Here is a 23,892-nt window from a genome sequence, read left to right as displayed (position 1 = left end):
GAGCACAGCTGTATAAAAATGTCCTCTTCCAGGGTATGAGGCAGATGCTGCCTGGAAGATAACTGCGCCTCCAGAGCTTATTTTACATGAAAGGGGAGTTACTACTGTGATATGTAATGGCTGCTTTCTGCTCCCCTGATCTCACTGCAGAACTATGTATGTTTAAAACTGACACATCTGCAGGTTCCTCTCAGCTTCAGCTTCTATCTCACAGGCAGACAGTGTTACAATATTGTTGCAATACAACAGAGCTCAGACAGCTGCAAAAATGTGTTTGCAAAAAGAAAAAGTTCAGTTATACTGTTCTCTGTTACTTACATGTCAACTCCTCACTTTATTTAAAATATTCTGTGAAACTTATTCTCATGCAGATCAGTGTCATGCCCATAGCCTTGAACTGGTTAATTTACATATAAGAAAAATGTGGATTTCTCTGGAATAAAACATCAGACTGCAGATATCAAGGTGCCCTTTTATTTAGCTTCTTATAGTCTACATGCCAATATAGACAGCTTAGGAAGGTGAATCCTACTAAGAAATTCCCTTTAAAGTTGTCAACTTTAAAAAAAGTGGGCCCAAAACTGTGTAAAATATAACACCAATTCCAAAATAGTTGGTATGCTAAAATGTAAGAAAAACAGCATGGAGGCCTAGTTAGCAGCACTGTTGCTTTGCAGCGCTTGGCTCATGGGTTCAAATCCCTCCAAGGACAACATCTGCGAGGAGTTTGTATGTTCTCCCTGTGTTTGCGTGGGTTTCCTCTGGGTATTCCGGTTTCCCCCAACACTCCAATGACAAACTGATAGGAAATTTTGATTGTGAGTCCCATTGGGGACAGTGCCCATAATGTTTGTAAAGTGTTGTGGAATTAATGACGCTATATAAGTGAGTAAAATAAATAATTAAAAAAAAGAAGACAATGATTAAGAATGCAATGATTTGAAAGTTAGACCTTTTTAAATTTAATTTTAAAATATTTGGTCATTTAGAATTTGATAGCAGAAATGCATCTCAAAAACGTTGTCACAGCATTAACAAAAGGGTGAAAAAGTAAGTGCTACTTATAAAAAACAGAGCATGCCAGAGAGCAAAATCTCTCAGAAACAAATATCAAAGGTTCACCATCATATGAACAGTTGAGTCTAAAAATGATGGAACAAGTTCAGGAAAATGTTAAGTGAAAGATCAGGCAGAGAAGACCCAAGACTTTTGAGCAGCTAGAATCCTACATCAGACAAAAAATGGGACAACCTTCTTCTCACAAAACTCCAACGCTTTTCCCCTCACGTTCCAGAGGTTTACCAGCCGTTGCAGCATGAAGACAGATGCTACACAATGGTAGGCATTGTCCCAACTTTTCTTAGATGTGATGCTGCCATCAATTTCTAAATAAGCAATTTTTTTCCAATGAAATGGATAAATGTCTAACTTACAACTTCTGATCTGTGTTCTATGTTGTGAATAAAATATAGCTATAGGAGATTTTAAAATCATTGCCTTCTTGTTTTCTTTAAATTTTACACAGCGTTCCAGCTTTTTGGAAATGGGGTTGTACCTAAAATAACATAGTAGGTACTCATCCCCCTTGGGACCAGCAGGCTCACCGCTGCTACTCCAGTCTCAGTGATTTGGCTTCAGCAGTGACTCCACAACGACAGCGTCTCTCACCACTCTAGCCAGTCATTGAGCTCATGGTTTGAGCTCAGTTGCTGTGCCAAGGTTGATGGCAAGCACTGCTGAGCCCAGTGTACAAACAGGAGCCAAAACAAAGTGACTGAAGCAGCAGCGGAGAGTTGGCGCTAGACATAGGAAGGGATATCACATGCTGAGTATTTTATTTCAGGCATTTTGCATAGTTTGGGGCCCACTTTACTGAACTTGGACAACCCCTTAATGTTAAAGCCACAGTTCTATTGATTTTTACATACACTGTACATTAGAGAATTTTTATTTATTCTTCTAAAACTAACATTTAGAGATGTCACTGTCACCAGAGCCCTGATAATAATAGTGTAATAAAGGAGAGAACGTAATATTGTTACGCCTGCATAGAAATAGTGGTGTCGTTCTATAAAATGTACTTGCTTGTGATATATTCTCATTACGTAAAATGACACTTGACAGAATTCCCTGCAGTCTCAAAGCAAGGTAATATATTTTACTGCCAGGTTATAAAAGCTAGTCACAACCTTTAAGATTATCCGCACTGCAACCAATATGCTTGCAAACTGAATGTAATGAAGATGAAGAAAATCACTTAATGTTGTAAAATCTAATACTACATTTAGGCATGCATGCCTGAAATAGATCTTGTCAATAATGGTGGTAATGTACTAGAATAGATATTGGTTCCTAGAAAATGCTATTAATTGCGCTCACAATATTATTTGCATTGGGTATATTTTGATAGCAAAGTTCCATGATGATTTAATTATATTAATAGTGTGTGGATGCCTTAAAGCTATTGTATAACTCGGATAGTGATGAAAGTCATAAAAAGGTACATAAATCAAAGTAATGTCTTCTTATGACTTCTTGTAACTTTTTCTGTTAAATTCTGTAATTCCAAGGAAAAAAGTTTCAGGATCTTCTTAACCAGTGAGCAATATCGATATTATTAGTACACAACCAGATAAACTGCATATGGTGCCTTTGGGAGGATAGAATTGGCCAAGTTTGTGTTTTTTTTCTGGAGAGACAAATACTGTATTTCAGTCGTTATAGAACATATCATGGAAAATTTTAGTACTAAATAAAAGTTACTTTGCTACCGACAGACATGAAACAAAATAACTTATAGGACAAGACTAATAACAACTGCATTAAACTCTTCCATCTCTGAATGCCATTTTATATTGAACACCATTCAACATGCTTAACTACACTGTGTGCAGAATTATTGAGCAAGTTGTATTTTGATCACATGATACTTTTTATACATGGTGTCCTACTCCAAGCTGTTCAGGCTTGAGAGCCAACTACCAATTACCGTATATACTCGAGTATAAGCCGAGATTTTCAGCCCAAAATTTTGGGCTGAAAGTGCCCCTCTCGGCTTATACTCGAGTCAAGGTGGGTGGCAGGGTCGGCGGGTGAGGGGGTGAGGGCGCTGAGGTATACTTACCTAGTCCCAGCGATCCTCGCGCTGTCCCTGCCGTCCCACGGTCTTCTGTGCTGCAGCTTCTTCCCCTCTTCAGCAGTCACGTGGGACCGCTCATTACAGAAATGAATAAGCGGCTCCACCTCCCATAGGGGTGGAGCCGCCTATTCATTCCTCTAATCAGCGGTGCCGGTGACCGCTGATAGAGAAAGAAGCTGCAGCACCGAAGACCAGGCAGAGGGACAGCGCGAGGATCGCCAGGACTAGGTAAGTATAGCATATTCACCTGTCCTCGTTCCAGCCGCCGAGCGTCGCTCCATCTTCCCGGCCGGCGCCTCCATCTTCCCGGCGTCTGCGCTCTGACTGTTCAGGCAGAGGGCGCGATGACGCATATAGTGTGCGCGGCACCCTCTGCCTGATCAGTCAGCGCAGAGACGCCGGGAAGATGGAGGCGCCGGAACGAGACGCCGGGAGCTGCAAGCAAGAGAGGTGAGTATGTGGTTTGTTTTTTTTATTGCAGCAGCAGCAGCGGCGGCGGCAGAGATTTATGTGGAGCATCTATGGGGCACAATGAATGGTGCAGAGCACCGTATATGGCACAGCTATGGGGCACAATGAACGGTGCAGAGCACCGTATATGGCACATCTATGGGGCACAGTGAACGGTGCAGGGCACCGTATATGGCACATCTATGGGGCACAGTGAACGGTGCAGGGCACCGTATATGGCACAGTGAACGGTGCAGGGCACCGTATATGGCACATCTATGGGGCACAGTGAACGGTGCAGGGCACCGTATATGGCACATCTATGGGGCACAGTGAACGGTGCAGGGCACCGTATATGGCACATCTATGGGGCACAGTGAACGGTGCAGGGCACCGTATATGGCACATCTATGGGGCACAGTGAACGGTGCAGAGCACCGTATATGGCACATCTATGGGGCACAGTGAACGGTGCAGAGCACCGTATATGGCACATCTATGGGGCACAATGAACGGTGCAGAGCACCGTATATGGCACAGCTATGGGGCACAGTGAACGGTGCGGAGCACCGTATATGGCACATCTATGGGGCACAATGAACGGTGCAGAGCACCGTATATGGCACATCTATGGGGCACAGTGAACGGTGCAGAGCACCGTATATGGCACATCTATGGGGCACTGTGAACGGTGCAGAGCACCGTATATGGCACATCTATGGGGCACAATGAACGGTGCAGAGCACCGTATATGGCACATCTATGGGGCACAGTGAATGGTGCAGAGCACCGTATATGGCACATCTATGGGGCACAGTGAACGGTGCAGAGCACCGTATATGGCACATCTATGGGGCACAATGAACGGTGCAGAGCACCGTATATGGCATAGCTATGGGGAAATATGAACGGTGCAGAGCACTGTATGGCACAGCTATGGGGAAATAATGATCTATTTTTATTTTTGAAATTCACCCGTAAATGCTGCATTTCCACCCTAGGCTTATACTCGAGTCAATAAGTTTTCCCAGTTTTTTGTGGCAAAATTAGGGGGGTCGGCTTATACTCGGGTCGGCTTATACTCGAGTATATACGGTAAGTAAATCAGGTGATGTGCATCTCTGTAATGAGGAGGGGTGTTGTCTAATGACATCAAAACCCTATGTAAGGTGTGCTTAATTATTAGGCAACTTCCTTTCTTTTGGCAAAATGGGTCAGAAGAGAGATTTGACGGGCTCTGAAAAGTCTAAAATTGTGAGCTGTCTTGCAGAGGGATACAGCAGTCTTGAAATTGCCAAACTTTTGAAGCGTGATCACCGAACAATCAAGTGTTTCATGGCAAATAGCCAAAAGGGTTGCAAGAAGCGTGTTGGGCAAAAAAGGCGCAAAATAACTGCCCATGAATTGAGGAAAATTAAGCGTGAAGCTGCCAAAATGCCATTTGCCACTAGTTTTGCCATATTTTGGAGCTGCAACTTTACTGGAGTAACAAAATGGGCCAGAGGCTGGATCAGTAAAGGGCAGAGAGCTCCACTCTGACTCAGATGGCAGCAAGGTGAAGGTGGGGTACTGGTATGGGCTGGTATCATCAAAGATGAACTTGTGGGACCTTTTCGGGTTGAGGATGGAGTGAAGCTCAACTCAGACCTACTGCCAGTTTCTGGAAGACAACTTCTTCTAAATCAGTGGTACAGGAAGAAGTCATTATCGTTCAAGAAAAACATGATTTTCATGCAGGACAAAGCTCCATCACATGCCTCCAACTACTCCACAGCATGGCTGGCCAATAAAGGTCTCAAAGAAGAAAAAATAATGACATGACTCCCTTGTTCACCTGATATGAACCCCATAGCGAACCTGTGGTCCCTCAAAAAATGTGAGATCTACAGAGAGGGAAAACAGTACACCTCTTGGAACAGTGTCTGGGAGGCTGTGGTGGCTGCGGCACGCAATGTTGATCGTAAACAGATCAAGCAACTGACAGAATCTATGGATGGAAGGTTGTTGAGTGTCATCATGAAGAAAGGTGGCTATATTGGTCACTACTTTTTTGGGATTTTGTTTTTGCATGTCAGAAATGTTTATTTCTAAATTTTGTGCAGTGATATTGGTTTTCCTGGTGAAAATAAACAAGTGAGATAGGAATATATTTGGTTTTTATTTAGTTGCCTAATAATTCTGCACAGTAATAGTTATCTGCACAAACAGATATCATCCTAAGATAGCCAAATCTAAAAAAAAAAACACTCCAACTTCCAAAAATATTCAGCTTTGATATTTCTGTCTTTTTGGGTTGATTGAGAGCATAGTTGTTGATCAATAATAAAAATAATCATCTAAAATACAACTTGCCTAATAATTCTGCACACAGTGTAGTATTTTCTTTTTTGCACCATTTTTTATTTTTTCATATTTTATTTCTTATGTTGTATAACATGAAAAAGAAATACAAGCTTTATGCAGGTTTTTATCATATTCTGTACACTGCCATTTTAGGAATACTGTAAAACTGTTTTGGAGTTTCCTTGTACTCAAACACTCACTATTGTCATAGAAAATTTTGTGATTAAATTGTTTATTTTAAATAAGTTCAAAATGACCGCCCGTTGGGACATGTTCATATGTAGTGGATTTACTGTGGATTTTCTGTACATATTTGTGAATGAAAAATGTACTGGAATACAGTAGCAAAATAAAGAGATTTCAACAAAGCTTACCCTCAGGCTTCCTACATTTTCTACACAAAAATTAACCTGCGTTGTGGAAATTTTAATCTGCAGCATGTCCGCTTTTGTCCTGGAATAGTCTTAGGTTTGTTGTGTTTTCTTATTTTAAAGGAGAAATGAAAATCCTCAATAATCCCCAATTTCTGATGATTTTGCTGAAAAATGCGTGTGGATCTAGAATTAAAAAATGAAAATCCTGAGATTTTAATACAAATACCCACTACATAGATTTAGCAAGCTTTAGAAGAACAGATGGCTTACTTGGCTACCAGCATATTATGGCCTGTAGTATTTGGCTTTTTGAGTATTGCAAAGGTTTTAGTGCATTTTGGACTAGCAGCTGCTCTATACAAAGAACATAGTCACTCCAAATTAGCAACACAGCACAATACAACTTTTAACTTGACACTTTTTACATCTGTATTAAAGTTCCATGGTGCTTCTTTAATTCCATTGCCGGTTTTCTGCTTGGCATACAAGGCTGTCATAGTCAATAATGTGCTGCATAGGTCATGTGGGATAATACGTCATTACAGGAGGGCAGGTTGCTTACAGACTTACATTATACCTGGCAACAAAGCCAAAAGAAGCAACAGGGAATATAATATTTTACGCACTTTGCTTTTTTCTGCAGGAATATCAGCAGTCAGATCCACACATTTTGGTGCAAATTTGCAACTGCAGATTTCTTGGTTTTTTTTAGGAGATTTGAACATAATGTTTGGACATACCGTAATTGTGTATTATATCAGTGTTTTATAGTTATGTATGTAGTCAAGTGTGGTTCATAAACTTTTCATTTTTTATTTATTTCAGGCAAAAAGATGATCAAGATTTGAGTCGACCAAGTTCTTCCCTGAGTTCTGGATCTAGGATTTATGGTAGCAATATAATATCCTCAGAAAAAGAGAATACAAGTCCAGTGCTTAATATTGGAAACACGACTCCAACACTTGGCAGAAAGCGATCCTCACCATTAGAAGAAAAGTTTTCACGTTCCTCATCTGCTCTCTCTGAGTTTCTAGATGAAGTGAGAAAGAAAAGGACCTCTGAAAAAGATCAGTCAACCTTAGTTCTAGAGGATACATCTTCATTGCCTATTTACCGAACAACAGGTGCATCTTCCCTTAGAAGATGCACACGGCTTAATGATGATGAAGAAGATTTTTCAGTTGCCCTTAGCAAGCTTTCAGATGAAAAGCCTTTAACAGGTCAAGGATTAACACGTTCATCAAGTCTTCGCTGCTTGCCATCTGAGAAAGCTGACCCAACATTGTCACCTGCTGTGAAGCGCATGGCAAGATTTGGTTCTTGTGAATCTCTTAACCAACCTTCACAGGGTCGAAGTTTTAAGCAGACATCTTCAGAATTAGAAGAAAATGGTGCCAGTTCTTCTTTAAGACTAAAGCCATGGAGACAGTGTCTTGAAACACCACTGGAGGAAGTTGCTGAAAACGATTTTGCGAAACAACCTCTTGTTTTCCAAAACAGGAGTTTTTCTAATTTATCTGATATTGGAAATGATGAAAGCTCATCAAACTGGAAGGTACCCAGTCTCAGATTTGAAAGGAAATTAACTGATGAGTCTGATGACATCCTCCCTGCTCTCAGAAGGTCACAATCAACTCAAAGTTTATCCAGAGCCTCCAGGGATAGAAGAGATGGTCAACGGCCACTCAGTGTTCATTTTGGTGATCTTCCATCGCATGAACCAAGTCTTTCCACAGGGGGATTGAAAAGTGTGTTAAAGAAAGGTTCAAATTTTAGGGAAGATCCGGGAAATCTTTCTGATTCCTCATCATCTTCTGGGTCTGGTTTATCATGCAAAAGTGCAGAAAGTATTAAAAGTCGGCCCCGAGTACAAAGAGTGGATGGTGAAGGTTACTCAGGCAAGCAAATTACATCAGAAAACTCAGAAGAAAATAAAAGACCTGAAGCAGAAGGCAAGGAAGATGATGTAAATAGCATAATGAGGAAATATTTACGGAAAATTGACGAAGAACAAGGTAAATCTACTGTCAAATGTAAAAAAATAAATACTGTACCATTTAAAGTTTATTAACTGCCATAATTATTTTTGTTCATTTGACATGGAATAGATATAGCAGTTTGTTAAAAGAAAATCAAAGAACCATTGAAATTAAGTTACTTTAGTTTGTCATGCAAAGAGATCTGTACTCAGGTTATTTGACCAAAACCATTGAATAAACACTGAGATATAATGCAGGCACCAGAAGGTCTAACTTTTGTGTACAAGAAAATATTAACAATTTTTCATCAATTTTGGGTCAGTTTGCCCCAGGACTGTACATAGAAATTATGGGACCCCATAGCAGAACTACTGTTCCCCCCAAAAAATATATATATTCAGTAGGGTGACATAATAGCACATCTCACAATGCTGCAGCCTTTACAGACTAATTTTGCCCCTATTGAAGCTCCTTAGTGTTCCCACGCACTAAGATACCCTTTCCATGGCCCTCCAAAAGTTTTATGCCAGCAAAAGTGCCCTCCAAGCACAGTAGGATACCCACACAGTGAATTCTTCACACTAACTTCCTCTTGCACAGTATAACAAGCTTACAGTATGATTGCACCCACAGTACCCCACACACAGTATGATGGTCCTAACACAGCCCTCTTCATAATATGATGGCCCCCGCACAGCCATCCAGACAGTATGATAACCCTCCTTACAGTACAAGGGCCCTCCACACAGTATGGTGGCTCTCTATACAGTATAGTGGCTTTCCATACAGTGTAATGGACCCACAACCCTCCACACAGTATGATGTCCCCCACAGAGTATGATTGTCTCATCTTCACCAGAACCTGCTGCTGTGACATCTACTTCTGTCACCAGGCACCACCTTATTCACTCTGCGGGCGGAGGAGGAAATGTCAGAACTAGAAAATATGTATGGCAGGCTCTGTCCAGCCACTAAGGTTAGAGTAGCTGCGACCTATAGTGCCATCTAGTCTGACAGTATGGATGTGTGTGCTGTCCAACTGAAATTATCAGCTCTGTGCTTCAGCCAAATGGAGCTCCACACCCTACTAAGCAATCCAGCTTGCTGCTGGAAGCTGACAGTTATAGCTTAGTGTTTCCCAGACTAGGTGTGTGTATTTTTCTCCTGTTTGGCTTAGTGTATTCCTGTTTTGTCCCTGGCTCGTTTCTGACTATTCTTACTGATCCTGATTTTGTCCTTGACGTGACCTATTGGCTCTGACCCTGCTTAACAACCTTTTGTACAGCATCCTTTTTATAGTAGCATTCCATTGGGTCCTGTTGTAAAACCAGATTCCTATACATGGGTTAAAGGGTATGGGTTAATGGGTATTGTTTGGGAAGGGGGTTTGAGTCTGTCAGATGAAGTGGCCTGTGCCAATTCTGTCTGTGGCAGCTTTTGAATCTGTGATTTCAGGCACATGCTACAATAATGAGCCCAACACAACCCTTTACACTGTATGATGGACCCCACATAACCCTCCGCACTGTAAAATAGCCCCCACACATTATAATGGCACCCGCTACCCCTTCAAACAGTATAATGGCCCCCACATTGCCCTTTAAATAGTATAATGGCCATCACACAGAATGATGACCCCTATACAGCCCTTCAAACAGCCTTACAAATAGTGTAATTTCCCCCACAAACTACTCATTGATTTAAAAAAAAAAAAATACTCATCTCTCCCCTTTCCCCCACTGCTCCGAACTCTGCAGGATGTGGCTAAAGATCTGCATGGATGGCACAGGGGGCACAATGTAGTGGAGTCATCGTGCCTGCTGCACTTAGATATCACAGAGAGAATGTTGGAGGAGGGAGCTCACCTTACAGCATTGCTTTCAACAGTATTTGCTTCCAGGATGCAGATATAGTTGAAAGTGTGATGCAAACTGTGCTCCCCCAACCCACGGGCCCAACAGCGTAGTCTGCCGCTGTTAGTGGTATGCCAATGGTATGCTTATTTTTACTATCAGTGTGGCATTCATAACACATATAGAACAGGTATGTGAAAAACAGATGGCTAAATGAGGCCCTAGCAGCGGGATTTTATTTCAGGCTAGGGTTGAAGAGCAAACATATTTTAGGATGTACGGTGTAACAAAAGAAATAAAAATCTGTGATGTGTGAAGTCTGTGGTAAAATAAGAGGTTTAAACTTGATTTGATTAGCTTTCAAATTAAAAACATTAGGCTAAATTCACACATCTCAGACTTGTTGGAAATGAAATCTGTTCCTTTCAGAAATTTCTGCAACATATTTGTCTTCTGATACATCATCATTAGTGTTGAGCGATACCTTCCGATATCGGAAAGTATCGGTATCGGATTGGATCGGCCGATATTCAAAAAATATCGGATATCGGCGATACCGATACCCGATCCCAATGCAAGTCAATGGGACCAAAATATCGGAATTAAAATAAACCCTTTCTTTCCTTGTAGGTTCATTCTACATGAAGGAAAACAACTAAGAATAATGCAGGATGTATTTGGGGAGGTGGTGGAGACATTAAAGGCATAGAGGTTTAGCCCAATCAAATACAATAGCAGGAATTTTAAAAAACTTTTAAGACGTTCGGAGTTACAAAGATATTGACTATGTTAAGATTTTTTTTATTTTGTCAGATATTGATGTTTCACTATTCCACGCCCTTCACCTTTTTTTTTTACTTTTCCCACACTTTCATCTTCATCATCATTAGCATCTTTGACATCAACTTCTCCTTCACCTTATTCATCTTCTTCTTCATCTTCTACCTTTTTTTTTTATTACATTCTTCATATTCATTTTATTCAACTATTATTATTCTTCCTATTCTACATATTCATTTTATTCAACTATTATTATTCTTCCTATTCTACTTCTTCATCATATTCTCATTTGTGACAGGCATTCCCGTAGTTGTTATCTATAAAAGTTTGAAGATTACACCTTCCGTTCTGCCTGTCACAAAAGTTACATTTGTCCGTGTTCAGTTTGGCCTGCAGCATCAGGCTTTATCCAGGGGCACCACGAGGAGGAACGGACTCACCCCCATACACTGCTTAGTCTTCTTCTGCATATAATTTAGATAATATCTTTTGCTCTGATATTAAGTGTTATGCTTAATGTTCTTCTGCTCTTTGTTCTGCAGCCTCTTGTTCTTCTGCTTCTCGGTCTTCCATGTCGTCGTCTCCAGGGTCGTCGTCTCCAGGGTCGTCGTCTCCGCCGTCGTCGTCTCCGCCGTCGTCGTCTCCGGCGTCGTCGTCGTCATCAGGGTGGTCTTCAGGGTCGTCATCTCCAGGGTCGTCGTCATCTCACTGGTTGTCGTCTCTGGTGTCGTCGTCATCTTAGGGGTGGTCTTCCGGGTCGTCGTCTTTAGGGTCTTCAACTTGGAAATGTAGCAGAAGGTACAAGAAGGCTGAGAAAATGCCAAGAACCAGCTGATGGAACTGGAACTTGGATGGCTACCCGAAGGTTCAAGAGCCTATGGAACTACCGAGGACCAGCTGACGTTACTGGAACCCGGTTACTAAGCAGGAGGTACCCGTGCTAAAAAGCACTACCAAGGACCGCCTGACGTTGGCGGAACTCGGATACCCAGAAGGAGGCACCTAAGCCAAAGGCTCTGCCCGGAACCAGCTGACGTTACTGGAACTAGGATGGGGAGCAGAAGGTACAAGAGCAAAAGACACTGCCGAGAACCAGCTGACGGTACTGGAACCCGGATGGGTAGCCGAAGGTCCAAGAGCCAATGGAACTACCGAGGACCAGCTGACATTACTGGAACCCGGTTACTAAGCAGGAGGTACCCGTGCCTGAAAGCACTACCAAGGACCACCTGACGTTGGTGGAACTTGGATACCCAGAAGGAGACACCTAAGCCAAAGGCTCTGCCCGGAACAAGCTGACGGTACTGGAACCAGGATGGGGAGCAGAAGGCACAAGAGCAAAAGACACTGCCGAGAACCAGCTGACGGTGCTGGAACCAGGTGGTGGACCAGAAGGTCCATTCCACTGACTTAGCACAGACCACTTTCTAAACTTCTGACAGTACATCTCCGCTTCATCCTGACCCTGACACAAAGCCAGCAAGATTTTCTCTGCCTGATCCACTGAATTTGGTTCATCATAAAGCAATCCAAGCGCCAGAAAAAACGCATCAACATCACGCAATGCAGGATCTCCTGGCGCAAGGGAAAATGCCCAGTCTTGAGGGTCACCACGTAATAAAGAAATAATGATTTTTACCTGTTGAACGGGGTCACCAGAGGAGCGGGGTTTCAAAGCTAGAAACAGTTTACAATTATTTTTGAAATTCAAGAACCTAGATCTCCCCAGAAAATAAGTCAGGAATAGGAATTCTAGGCTCTAACATAGGATTCTGAACCACAAAATCTTGAATGTTTTGTACCCTTGCAGTGAGATGATCCACACAAGAGGACAGACCTTGAATGTCCATATCTACACCTGTGTCCTGAACCACCCAAAGGTCTAGGGGAAAAGAAAGACAAAACACAGTGCAAAGAAAAAAAAATGGTCTCAGAAGTTCTCTTATCCCTCTATTGAGATGCATTAATACTTTGGGCCAGCTGTACTGTTATGACCTGGTGGTTAGGAGCACCCAGAATGACCTGATAATTGAACCTCATACAGGACGAGCTCTGGGATGTGGGAGCTCTGCTGACCGCAAGCCCTAATCCTATCACACACACTAGAAATAGCCGCGGAGCGCTCCTGACCAGACCTAGGCGCCTCGTCACAGCCTAAGAACTATCTAGCCCTAGAGATAGAAAATAAAGCCTACCTTGCCTCAGAGAAATTCCCCAAAGGCAAAGGAAGCCCCCCACATATATTGACTGTGAGTAAAGATGAAAGTCACAAACGCAGAAATGAAACAGGTTTCAGCAAAGGGAGGCCAGACTTACTAAATAGACAGAGGATAGGAAAGGTAACTTTGCGATCAGCACAAAAACCTACAAAAGACCACGCAGAGTGTGCAAAAAAGACCTCTCTGCATCCCAGAGCTTCCAGCTAGCAAGACAAAATCATGAAAACCAGCTGGACAAGAAAACAGAGAACAAAATAAGACTATAAGGAACTTAGCTTCTGCAGGAGAAGGCAGGTCACCAGAGAGATCCAGGAGCGAACTGAACGAATGCAAAAACATTGACAGCTGGCATGGAGTAACGATCTGAGAGGAGTTAAATAGAGAAGCCAACCAAAGGATAAACCGCGTCACCTGTGTAAGGAACCTCAGAAGCAGCAGCTTCACTCATAGCCACCAGAGGGAGCCCATAAACAGAACTCGCCGAAGTACCATTCACGACCACAGGAGGGAGTTCGACAACAGAATTCACAACACCGCAGTTACCGAACCCCAACAGTCCTACAGGGGGAGCTTGGCCTACTGGCACTACAGAACCAGCCTTGACTGCCAATTCACGCAGCCCACATAGGAAGCTCCTAAACTGGAGGCACACTGGAGTTGGCCAACCCGACCGCAACACGACGGGGCAACGCATAGGCGTCTCAGTGAGCTTGACACTACCCGGAAACAGCTGACGGTGCTGGAACCAGGCTGGGCACGAGGGAGTACCCGTGACAAAAACACTGCCGAGAACCAGCTGGCGGTGCTGGAACACGGATGCGTTGCCTATTCAAGATTGTCTTCCTAGAGCCCCAACTAGCGGTGTTGGAGCAAAGGGTAAGCAGGGGGAGCATAGTGTAGGCCGAAGCCTGCACTGGAGGCAGCTTTGTGTCTGCGTTGCGTTTGCAGGACACGATGCCGGCTACACAGCGGGGGAACAGCTGGCGGTGCTGAACCCCACTGACACATTGGCTGGTGTTTTTCTCTGTGCAGCTAGCACTTCCGGGCAAAAACTGGCGGTGTTAGAGCCCTGGGTCAGCAGGAGGAGGAGAGGAGCAGAGTGTAGGCCGAAGCCTAATTGAACCAATTTCAAAGGTAACCTTTAACCCACCCTCAGGTGTTACAATGTAGAAGAGCCACATCTTGTGCAGCAGTAATGCTCCACAAGTGAAAGGTTGCTCTTTAAATTTTGCTCATTGCACACGCAGAATGAAAGACGTACACAATTTTGCCCATTGTACAGTAGAACTGTATTGGAGGCGTGACTTGTCTTTTTAAGGAGACGCGGCACAGGTGTCCAAAAATAACGCCTTGGTGCTGGGCGCAGCCTCCTGAGCGTTGTTATTTGCTGTACAGGAGTCTGCGCTCTTGTTAGCCCTTGGCCATGGCCAGTTAGCGCTGCCCGTCTTATGACCTCATTTCATGTTGGCCGGTGCGGTTAGCGATGGCCATGAATCCCTGACCCACTGTGTCTTTTCATAAAGTCACACTGCGGGGCTGGGATTCGTGGCCTAGTGCAGTAAATATGTTCGCCGCTCACAAATGTCCTTACACCTGCTTCAGACTGGGCGGCCTCAGCTGATCCCTTATCGCATGCCGCGGCCATGAGGCCGCACAGTCTGAAGAAGGCGGAAGGAGATGAGAGAAGACAGGCGAACATATGCACTGCACATGCCCATCAATCACACCCTCGCAGTCAAAATATATGAGACAACGAGGGGCGTTGTGTCGGGCAGGGCAGACACACAGGCACAGCCAGTCAACCAATGATGTCAGATGACGGGCAGCGCTGCCAAGGGGGGTGCTGCGTGTCATTTAAAAAGGAGAATCACACCTCAGGGGCAGTGAAATGGTCTGTAATGAGACACATTTTGTACGTGTTAAATTCAACGTGGGCAAGGAGAAAAAGTCAGCCACCTTGTACAAATGCAGCAGTACTGCTGTACAAGGTGGCTGTTATACATAGAAACACCTGGGGGTGGGGGTCAGGGTCCCTTTAATTTCAGTTCAGGTGCCTGCGTGGCGTGTGCAGGTCACGTTGCCGGCTACACAGCAGGGGAACAGCTGGCGTTGCTGAACCCCACTAACACATTGGCTGGTGTTTTTCTCTGTGCAGCTAGCACGTCGGGGCCCCAACTGGCGGTGTTAGAGCCCAGGGACAGCAGGAGAAGGAGAGGAGCAGAGTGTAGGCCGAAGCCTGCACTGGTGTCAGCTTTTGGTCTGTTGTGCCAGCGTGGCTTGGGCTGGACACGATGCTGGCTACACAGCAGGGGAACAGCTTGCGGTGCTGAACCCCACTAACACATTGGCTGGTGTTTTTCTCTGTGCAGCTAGCACTTCCGGGCAAAAACTGGCGGTGTTAGAGCCCAGGGTCTGCAGGAGGAGCAGAGTGTAGGCCGAAGCCTAATTGAACCAATTTCAAAGGTAACCTTTAACCCACCCTCAGGTGTTACAATGTAGAAGAGCCACACCTTGTGCAGCAGTAATGCTCCACAAGTGAAAGGTTGCTCTTTAAATTTTGCTCATTGCACACGCAGAATGAAAGACGTACACAATTTTGCCCATTGTACCGTAAAACTGTATTGGAGGCGTGACTTGTCTTTTTAAGGAGACGCAGCACAGGTATCCAAAAATAACGCCTTGGTGCTGGGCACAGCCTCCTGAGCGTTGTTATTTGCTGTACAGGAGTCTGCGCTCTTGTTAGCCCTTGGCCGTGGCCAGTTAGCGCTGCCCGTCTTATGACCTCATTTCATGTTGGCTGGTGCGGTTAACGATGGCCATGAATCCCAGACCCACAGTGTCTTTTCATAAAGTCACAGTGCGGGGCTGGGATTCGTGGCCTTGTGCAGTAAATATGTTCGCCGCTCACACATGTCCTTACACCTGCTTCAGACTGGGAGGCCTCAGCTGATCCCTTATCGCCTGCCACGGGCATGAGGCCGCACAGTCTGAAGAAGGCGGAAGGAGTGGAGTGAAGACAGGCCAAGATATGCACTGCTCGTGCCCATCAATCACACCCTCGCAGTCAAAATATATGAGACAACGAGGGGCGTTGTGTCGGGCAGGGCGGACGCACAGACACAGGCAGCCAACCAATGATGTCAGAAGATGGGCAGAGCTACCAAGGGGGGTGATGCGTGTCATTTAAAAAGGAGAATCACACCTCATGGGCAGTGAAATGGTCTGTAATGAGACACATTTTGTACGTGTTAAATTCAACGTGGGCAAGGAGAAAAAGTCAGCCACCTTGCACAAATGCAGCAGTACTGCTGTACAAGGTGGCTGTTATACATTGAAACACCTGGGGGTGGGGGTCAGGGTCCCTTTAATTTCAGCTCAGGTGCCTGCGTGGCGTTTGCAGGACACGTTGCCAGCTACACAGCAGAGGAACAGCTGGCGGTGCTGAACCCCACTAACACATTGGCTGGTGTTTTTCTCTGTGCAGCTAGCACATCCGGGCCCCAACTGGCGGTGTTAGAGCCCAGGGTCAGCAGGAGGAGGAGAGGAGCAGAGTGTAGGCTGAAGCCTGCACTGGTGGCAGCTTTTGGTCTGTTGTGCCAGCGTGGCTTGTGCTGGACACGATGCCGGCTACACAGCAGGGGAACAGCTGGCGGTGCTGAACCCCACTGACACAATGGTGGGTGTTTTTCTCTGTGCAGCCAGCACTTCCGGGCCCCAACTGGCGTAGTTAGAGCCCAGGGTCTGCAAGAGGAGCAGAGTGTAGGCCGAAGCCTAGTAGAACCAATTTCAAAGGTAACCTTTAACCCCCCTCAGGTGTTGCAAAGTACAATAGCCACACCTTGTGCAGCACTAATGCTGCACAAGTCAGAGGTTGCTCTATGAATTTTGCTCATTGCACACGCAGAATGAAAGACGTACACAATTTTGCCCATTATACCGTAAGACTGTATTGGAGGTCTGACTTGTGTTTTTAAGGAGACACAGCACAGGTGCACATAAATAACGCCTTGGTGCTGGGCGCAGCCTCCTGAGCGTTGTTATTTGCTGTACAGGAGTCTGCGCTATTGTGATCCCTTGGCCATGCGCTGTGAGCGCTGCCTGTCTTATCACCTCATTTCATGTTGGCCGGTGCGGTTAGCAACGGCCATGAATCCCAGACCCGCAGTGTCTTTTAATAAAGTCACACTGCAGAGCTGGGATTTGTGGCCTTGCGCAGTAAATATGTTCGCCGCTCACACATGTCCTTACACCTGCTTCAGACTGGGAGGCCTCAGCTGATCCCTTATCGCCTGCCACGGCCATGAGGCCGCACAGTCTGAAGAAGGCGGAAGGAGATGAGTTAAGACAGGCGAACATATGCACTGCACATGCCCATCAATCACACCCTCGCAGTCAAAATATATGAGACAATGAGGGGCGCTGTGTCGGGCAGGGTGGACGCACAGGCACAGCCAGTCAACCAATGATGTCAGAAGACGGGCAGTGCTGCCAAGGGGGGTGCTGCGTGTCATTAAAAAGGAAAGTCACACCTCAGGGACATTGTAATGGTCTGTAATGAGACACATTTTGTACGTGTTAAATTCAACATGGGCAAGGAGAAAAAGTCAGCCACCTTGTACAAATGCAGCAGTACTGCTGTACAAGGTGGCTGTTATACATAGAAACACCTGGGGGGGTGGGGGCCGGTTCCCTTTAATTTCAGTTCAGGTGCCTGCATGGCGTTTGCAGGACACGTTGCCAGCTACACAGCAGGGGAACAGCTGGCGGTGCTGAACCCCACTGACACATTGACTGGTGTTTTTCTCTGTGCAGCTAGCACGTCCGGGCAAAAACTGGCGGTGTTAGAGCCCAGGGTCAGCAGGAGGAGGAGAAGAGCAGAGTGTAGGCCGAAGCCTGCACTGGTGGCAGCTTTTGTTCTGTTGTGCCAGCGCGGCTTGTGCTGGACACGTTGCCGACTACACAGCAGGGGAACAGCTGGCGGTGCTGAACCCCACTGACACATCAGCTAGTGTTTTTTCTGTGTAGACAACACTTCCAGGTGGCAACTGACAGTGTTGAAACCCAGGGAATCAAAGAGGAGCAGAGTGTAGGCCGAAGCCTGCAGTGGAGCAAGTTGAAAGGGAACCTTTAACCCCCCCCCAGGCATTTGTTGCTGAAAGAGCCATTTTGTACAGCAGTAATACTGCACATGGAAAATGGTGGCTCCTAAAATTATGCTCCTTGCAAACGCTGAAGTACACACTCATATAATGTGTCCCCTCACACCGTTAAACCGTCCCGGAAGTGGGACTTTCCTTTGTAATGTGACACAGCACAGCCGTCATTCCAACCCCCTTGGTGCCGTGCGCCACCTCCTCAACGTTGTTTGGTTCTGTCACGGAGCCCGCGCTGTAATGTTATCCCTTGGCCATGCACAGTTAGCGGTGCCCGTCTTCTGACATCATTTAGGTGTCAGGCTGGCAGTGCCTGTGCGTCAAAGCTGCCCGAGATCCAACCTCGCAGTGTCATCTAATGTAATCCCACTGCGGGCCTGGGATCCATGGGCATGCGCAGTGCATATCATCGCCTCTCACTCACCTCCTTCCTGCTTCTTCAGGAAGCATGCTATTAGGGATCAGCTGACGCCGCCTAGTCTGAAGAAGCGTGAAGAAGGGGAGTGAAAGGCTAGTATATCCACTGCGCATGGCCATGGATACCAGGCCCACTGTGGGATCACATTAGACGACACTGCGAGGTGGCATTTCGGGCAGCGTGGACGCACAGGCGCAGCCAGGACGACAACAAATGATGGACAAATGAGGACGGGCAGTGCAAACTGTGCATGGCCAAGGGATAACATAACAGCGCAGGGTCCATGACAGAATCAAACAACGCTAAGGAGGCAGGGCACGGAGCCAAGGGGGTAGGAATGACGGCTGTGCTGCGTCACATTACAAAGGAAAGTCCCACCTCCGGGACGGTTTGACGGTGTGAGGGGACACATTACATGAGTGTGTAGTTCAGCGTTTCCAAGGAGCATAATTTCAAGAGCGAACTTTTCCTTGTGCAGTATTAGTGCTGCACAAGGTGGCTCTTTCAGTAACAAATGCCTAGGGGGGGTGGACAGGTTCCCTTACATTTTTGTTGTGCCAGCGTGGCGGTCGCATGACACGTTGCCGGATACACAGCTGGGGATCAGCTGACGTTACTGAAACCCAATAACAGAGGAGTGACTGTTGACTGTGCAGACAGCACTTCCAGGCACCAACTGGCGGTGTTAGAGCCCAGGGACAGCAGGAGGAGCAGATTGGAGGTATTGCCGCACACACAGCTGGGGATCAGCTGACGTTACTGAACCCCAATAACAGAGGAGCGACTGTTGACTGTGCACACAGCACTTCCAGGCACCAACTGGCGGTGTTAGAGCCCAGGGAAAGCAGGAGGAGCAAATTGGAGGTATTGCCGCACACACAGCTGGGGATCAGCTGACGTTACTGAACCCCAATAACAGAGGAGCGACTGTTGACTGTGCAGACAGCACTTCCAGGCACCAACTGGCGGTGTTAGAGCCCAGGGACAGCAGGAGGAGCAGAGGAACAGAGTGTAGGCCGAAGCCTGATTGGAGCAAGTTGAAAGGGAACCTTTAACCCCCCGCCCCAGGCATTTGTTGCTGAAAGAGCCATTTTGTACAGCAGTAATACTGCACATGGAAAATGGTGGCTCCTAAAATTATGCTCCTTGCAAACGCTGAAGTACACACTCATATAATGTGTCCCCTCACACCGTTAAACCGTCCCGGAAGTGGGACTTTCCTTTGTAATGTGACACAGCACAGCCGTCATTCCAACCCCCTTGGTGCCGTGCGCCACCTCCTCAACGTTGTTTGGTTCTGTCACGGAGCCCGCGCTGTAATGTTATCCCTTGGCCATGCACAGTTAGCGGTGCCCGTCTTCTGACATCATTTAGGTGTCAGGCTGGCAGTGCCTGTGCGTCAAAGCTGCCCGAGATCCAACCTCGCAGTGTCATCTAATGTAATCCCACTGCGGGCCTGGGATCCATGGGCATGCGCAGTGCATATCATCGCCTCTCACTCACCTCCTTCCTGCTTCTTCAGGAAGCATGCTATTAGGGATCAGCTGACGCCGCCTAGTCTGAAGAAGCGTGAAGAAGGGGAGTGAGAGGCTAGTATATCCACTGCGCATGGCCATGGATACCAGGCCCACTGTGGGATCACATTAGACGACACTGCGAGGTGGCATTTCGGGCAGCGTGGACGCACAGGCGCAGCCAGGACGACAACAAATGATGGACAAATGAGGACGGGCAGTGCAAACTGTGCATGGCCAAGGGATAACATAACAGCGCAAGGTCCATGACAGAATCAAACAACGCTAAGGAGGCAGGGCACGGAGCCAAGGGGGTAGGAATGACGGCTGTGCTGCGTCACATTACAAAGGAAAGTCCCACCTCCGGGACGGTTTGACGGTGTGAGGGGACACATTACATGAGTGTGTAGTTCAGCGTTTCCAAGGAGCATAATTTCAAGAGCGAACTTTTCCTTGTGCAGTATTAGTGCTGCACAAGGTGGCTCTTTCAGTAACAAATGCCTAGGGGGGGTGGACAGGTTCCCTTACATTTTTGTTGTGCCAGCGTGGCGGTCGCATGACACGTTGCCGGATACACAGCTGGGGATCAGCTGACGTTACTGAAACCCAATAACAGAGGAGTGACTGTTGACTGTGCAGACAGCACTTCCAGGCACCAACTGGCGGTGTTAGAGCCCAGGGACAGCAGGAGGAGCAGATTGGAGGTATTGCCGCACACACAGCTGGGGATCAGCTGACGTTACTGAACCCCAATAACAGAGGAGCGACTGTTGACTGTGCACACAGCACTTCCAGGCACCAACTGGCGGTGTTAGAGCCCAGGGAAAGCAGGAGGAGCAGATTGGAGGTATTGCCGCACACACAGCTGGGGATCAGCTGACGTTACTGAACCCCAATAACAGAGGAGCGACTGTTGACTGTGCAGACAGCACTTCCAGGCACCAACTGGCGGTGTTAGAGCCCAGGGACAGCAGGAGGAGCAGAGGAACAGAGTGTAGGCCGAAGCCTGATTGGAGCAAGTTGAAAGGGAACCTTTAACCCCCCCCCCCCCCGAAGACGTTTGTAGCTGAAAGAGCCATCTTGTGCAGCACTAAGGATGCAAAAGGAAAAGGTTGCTCTTTTAATTATGCTCCTTGCAATCACAGAAGTAAACACTAAAAATGTGTCCCCTTATACCGTAAAACCGTCCCGGAGGTGGGAATTTCCTTCGTAATGGGATGCAGCACAGCTGTCATTCCTATCCCCTTGGTGCCGTGCGCTGCCTCTTCAGCATTGTTTTAAGCTGTCACGGAGCCTGCGCTGGTCTGTTATCCCTTGGCCATGCCCAATTTGCGCTGCCTGTCTTCTGACATAATTTGGTGTCAGGCTGTCAGTGCCTGTGCGTCCCCGCTGCTCCAGATCTCACCTCGCAGTGTCGTCTAATGTAATCCCACTGCGGGCCTTGGATCCATGGGCATGCACAGTGCATATCCTCGCCTCTCACTCCCCTCCTTCCCTCTTCTTCAGACTGTGTGGCGTCACGGCCGTGGCATGCTATTAGGGATCAGCTGACGGCGTACAGTCTAAAGAAGGCGGAGGGAGATGAGCGAGAGCCTGAGGTGAAGATATGCACTGCGCATGCCCATGGATCCCAGGCTCGCAGTGTGATTCAATCAGAAGACACTGCGAGGTGGGATCTCGGGCAGCGCGGGCGCACAGGCGCAGCCAGCCTGACACCAAATTATGTCAGAAGACAGGCAGCACAAATTGGGCATGGCCAAGGGATAACAGAACAGTGCAGGCTCCGTGACAGCTTAAAACAACGCTGAGGAGGCAGTGCATGGCACCAAGGGGGTAGGAATGACGGCTGTGCTGCGTCACATTATGAAGGAAAGTCCCAGCTCCGGGACAGTATAACGGTATCAGTGAACACATTTTATAAGTGTTAAGTTCTGCGTGTGCAAGGAGCTAAACTAAAAGAGCTACCTTTTCCTTGTGCAACATTACTGCTGCACAAGATGGCTCTTTCAGTAACAAACGCCGGGGGAGGGGGGGGGACAGGTTCCCTTACATTTAGGTTGTTGTGCCAGCGTGGCGGTCGCAGGACACATTGCCGGCTACACAGCTGGGGATCAGCTGACGTTACTGAAACCCAATAACACTGGGTCGTATGCTTTGACTGTGCAGCCTGCACTTCTGAGCCGCAACTGGCGGTGTTGGAGCCCAGGAATAGCAGTTCAGGTGGTAGAAAGATGAACACATCAGGAGACCTGGATGACACCCAATTACTTAATCAGGCAGAGGAGTGGCAAATTCCTGCGAGATCCAGGCCTGGTTCATTTTCAGGAAAGTAAGCCGGTCAACGTTATCGGAGGATAGTCGCATGCGACGGTCTGTTAGTACACCACCTGCGGCACTAAAGACACGTTCCGATAAGACACTAGCCGCAGGGCAAGCCAGAACCTCCAATGCATACTGGCTTAGCTCTGGCCATGTATCCAGCTTAGAGACCCAAAACTTGAACGGGGAAGAGCCGTCTGGGAGTACAGTAAGTGGGCAAGCCATGTAGTCTGTCACCATCTGACGGAACCGTTGCCTCCTGCTGACTGGAGCCGCTGGTGATGGTGTAGACATTTGGGGCGGGCACACAAAAGTTTGCCACAGTTGTGCCATACTGGGCTTGCCTTGGGCAGAGGCACTGCTTCTGCTCCCTCTTTGTGCAGAGCCTCCCCCACTGCCTCGACGCACTGAGCTGCTTTGTAAAGCACTAGCAGCACTCCTCTCAGTTGGACTGGAGAAGATGATGGAATTCACCAGTGTGTCGTCGTACTCCCGCATTTTACGCTCCCGGGTCAACGCTGGGATGAGGTTTTGGACGTTGTCCCGGTAGCGAGGATCGAGGAGGGTAAACACCTAACAGGGTAATCAGGCATGTTGAGAATGTGGTCGATGCGGCGGTCGTTTCTCAGGCACTGCAGCATGAAATCCACCATGTGCTGCAGACTGCCAACTGGCCCAGAAACGCTGTCCCCTGCTTGAGACATGATCTCTGCCCGCTCGTCATCACCCCACCTTCGCTGTACACACTGACCACTGGACAATTGTCTCACTCCCTCCTCTGGACGGAGCTCTTCCTCCTCCATTGACTCCTCCTCATCCTCCTCACAAAGTGGCCCCTGCGTACCCCTTTGTGAGGAACCACGTGGCGCTGACTCTCCAGAAGCTGATGGAAAAGGTGACTCCTCATCCTCCACCTCTTCCACAACATCATCCCTTAACGCTTGCAAAGTTTGTTGAAGCAGGCAGATAAGGGGGACAGTCATGCTGACTAGTGCATCATCTGCACTTGCCATCCACGTAGAATAATCGAAAGGACGCAAAACCTGGCAGATGTCCTTCATAGTGGCCCACTCTGTGGTTGTGAAGTCTGATCGGCGCTGACTGCGACTTTTTTGCGCCTGATGCAGCTGGTACTCCATTACTGCTTGCTGCTGCTCACACAACCGCTCCAACGTATGTAACGTGGAATTCCACCTGGTAGGTAGGTCACATATGATGCGGTGTTCCGGAAGGCAGAATCGGCGCTGCAGAGCAGCAATGCGGGATCTTGCCAAGCTGGAACGCCGCAAGTGAGCACACTCTAGGCGGACCTTGTGCAGCAGTGCATTAAGATCCGGATAGTCCCTCAGAA

General features: G+C 47.1%; 1 protein-coding gene across 1 annotated transcript in view; it reads left to right on the top strand.

The window, feature by feature from the left end:
* Positions 1-23,892, top strand: part of MYO18B (myosin XVIIIB) — a 1,113,366-nt gene that overhangs the window by 1,070,690 nt on the left and 18,784 nt on the right. The window contains exon 42 of the mRNA XM_069750613.1: positions 7,132-8,321. Within this exon, the coding sequence (XP_069606714.1) occupies positions 7,132-8,321 (1,190 nt within the window). The remainder of the gene's footprint in view (positions 1-7,131; positions 8,322-23,892) is intronic.

Source organism: Ranitomeya imitator, chromosome 1, assembly GCF_032444005.1.
Source record: "Ranitomeya imitator isolate aRanImi1 chromosome 1, aRanImi1.pri, whole genome shotgun sequence".
Lineage (NCBI taxonomy): Eukaryota > Metazoa > Chordata > Amphibia > Anura > Dendrobatidae > Ranitomeya > Ranitomeya imitator.
The sequence above is the reverse complement of the archived record's forward strand: the minus strand, read 5'-3'. Positions and strand labels throughout refer to the sequence as shown.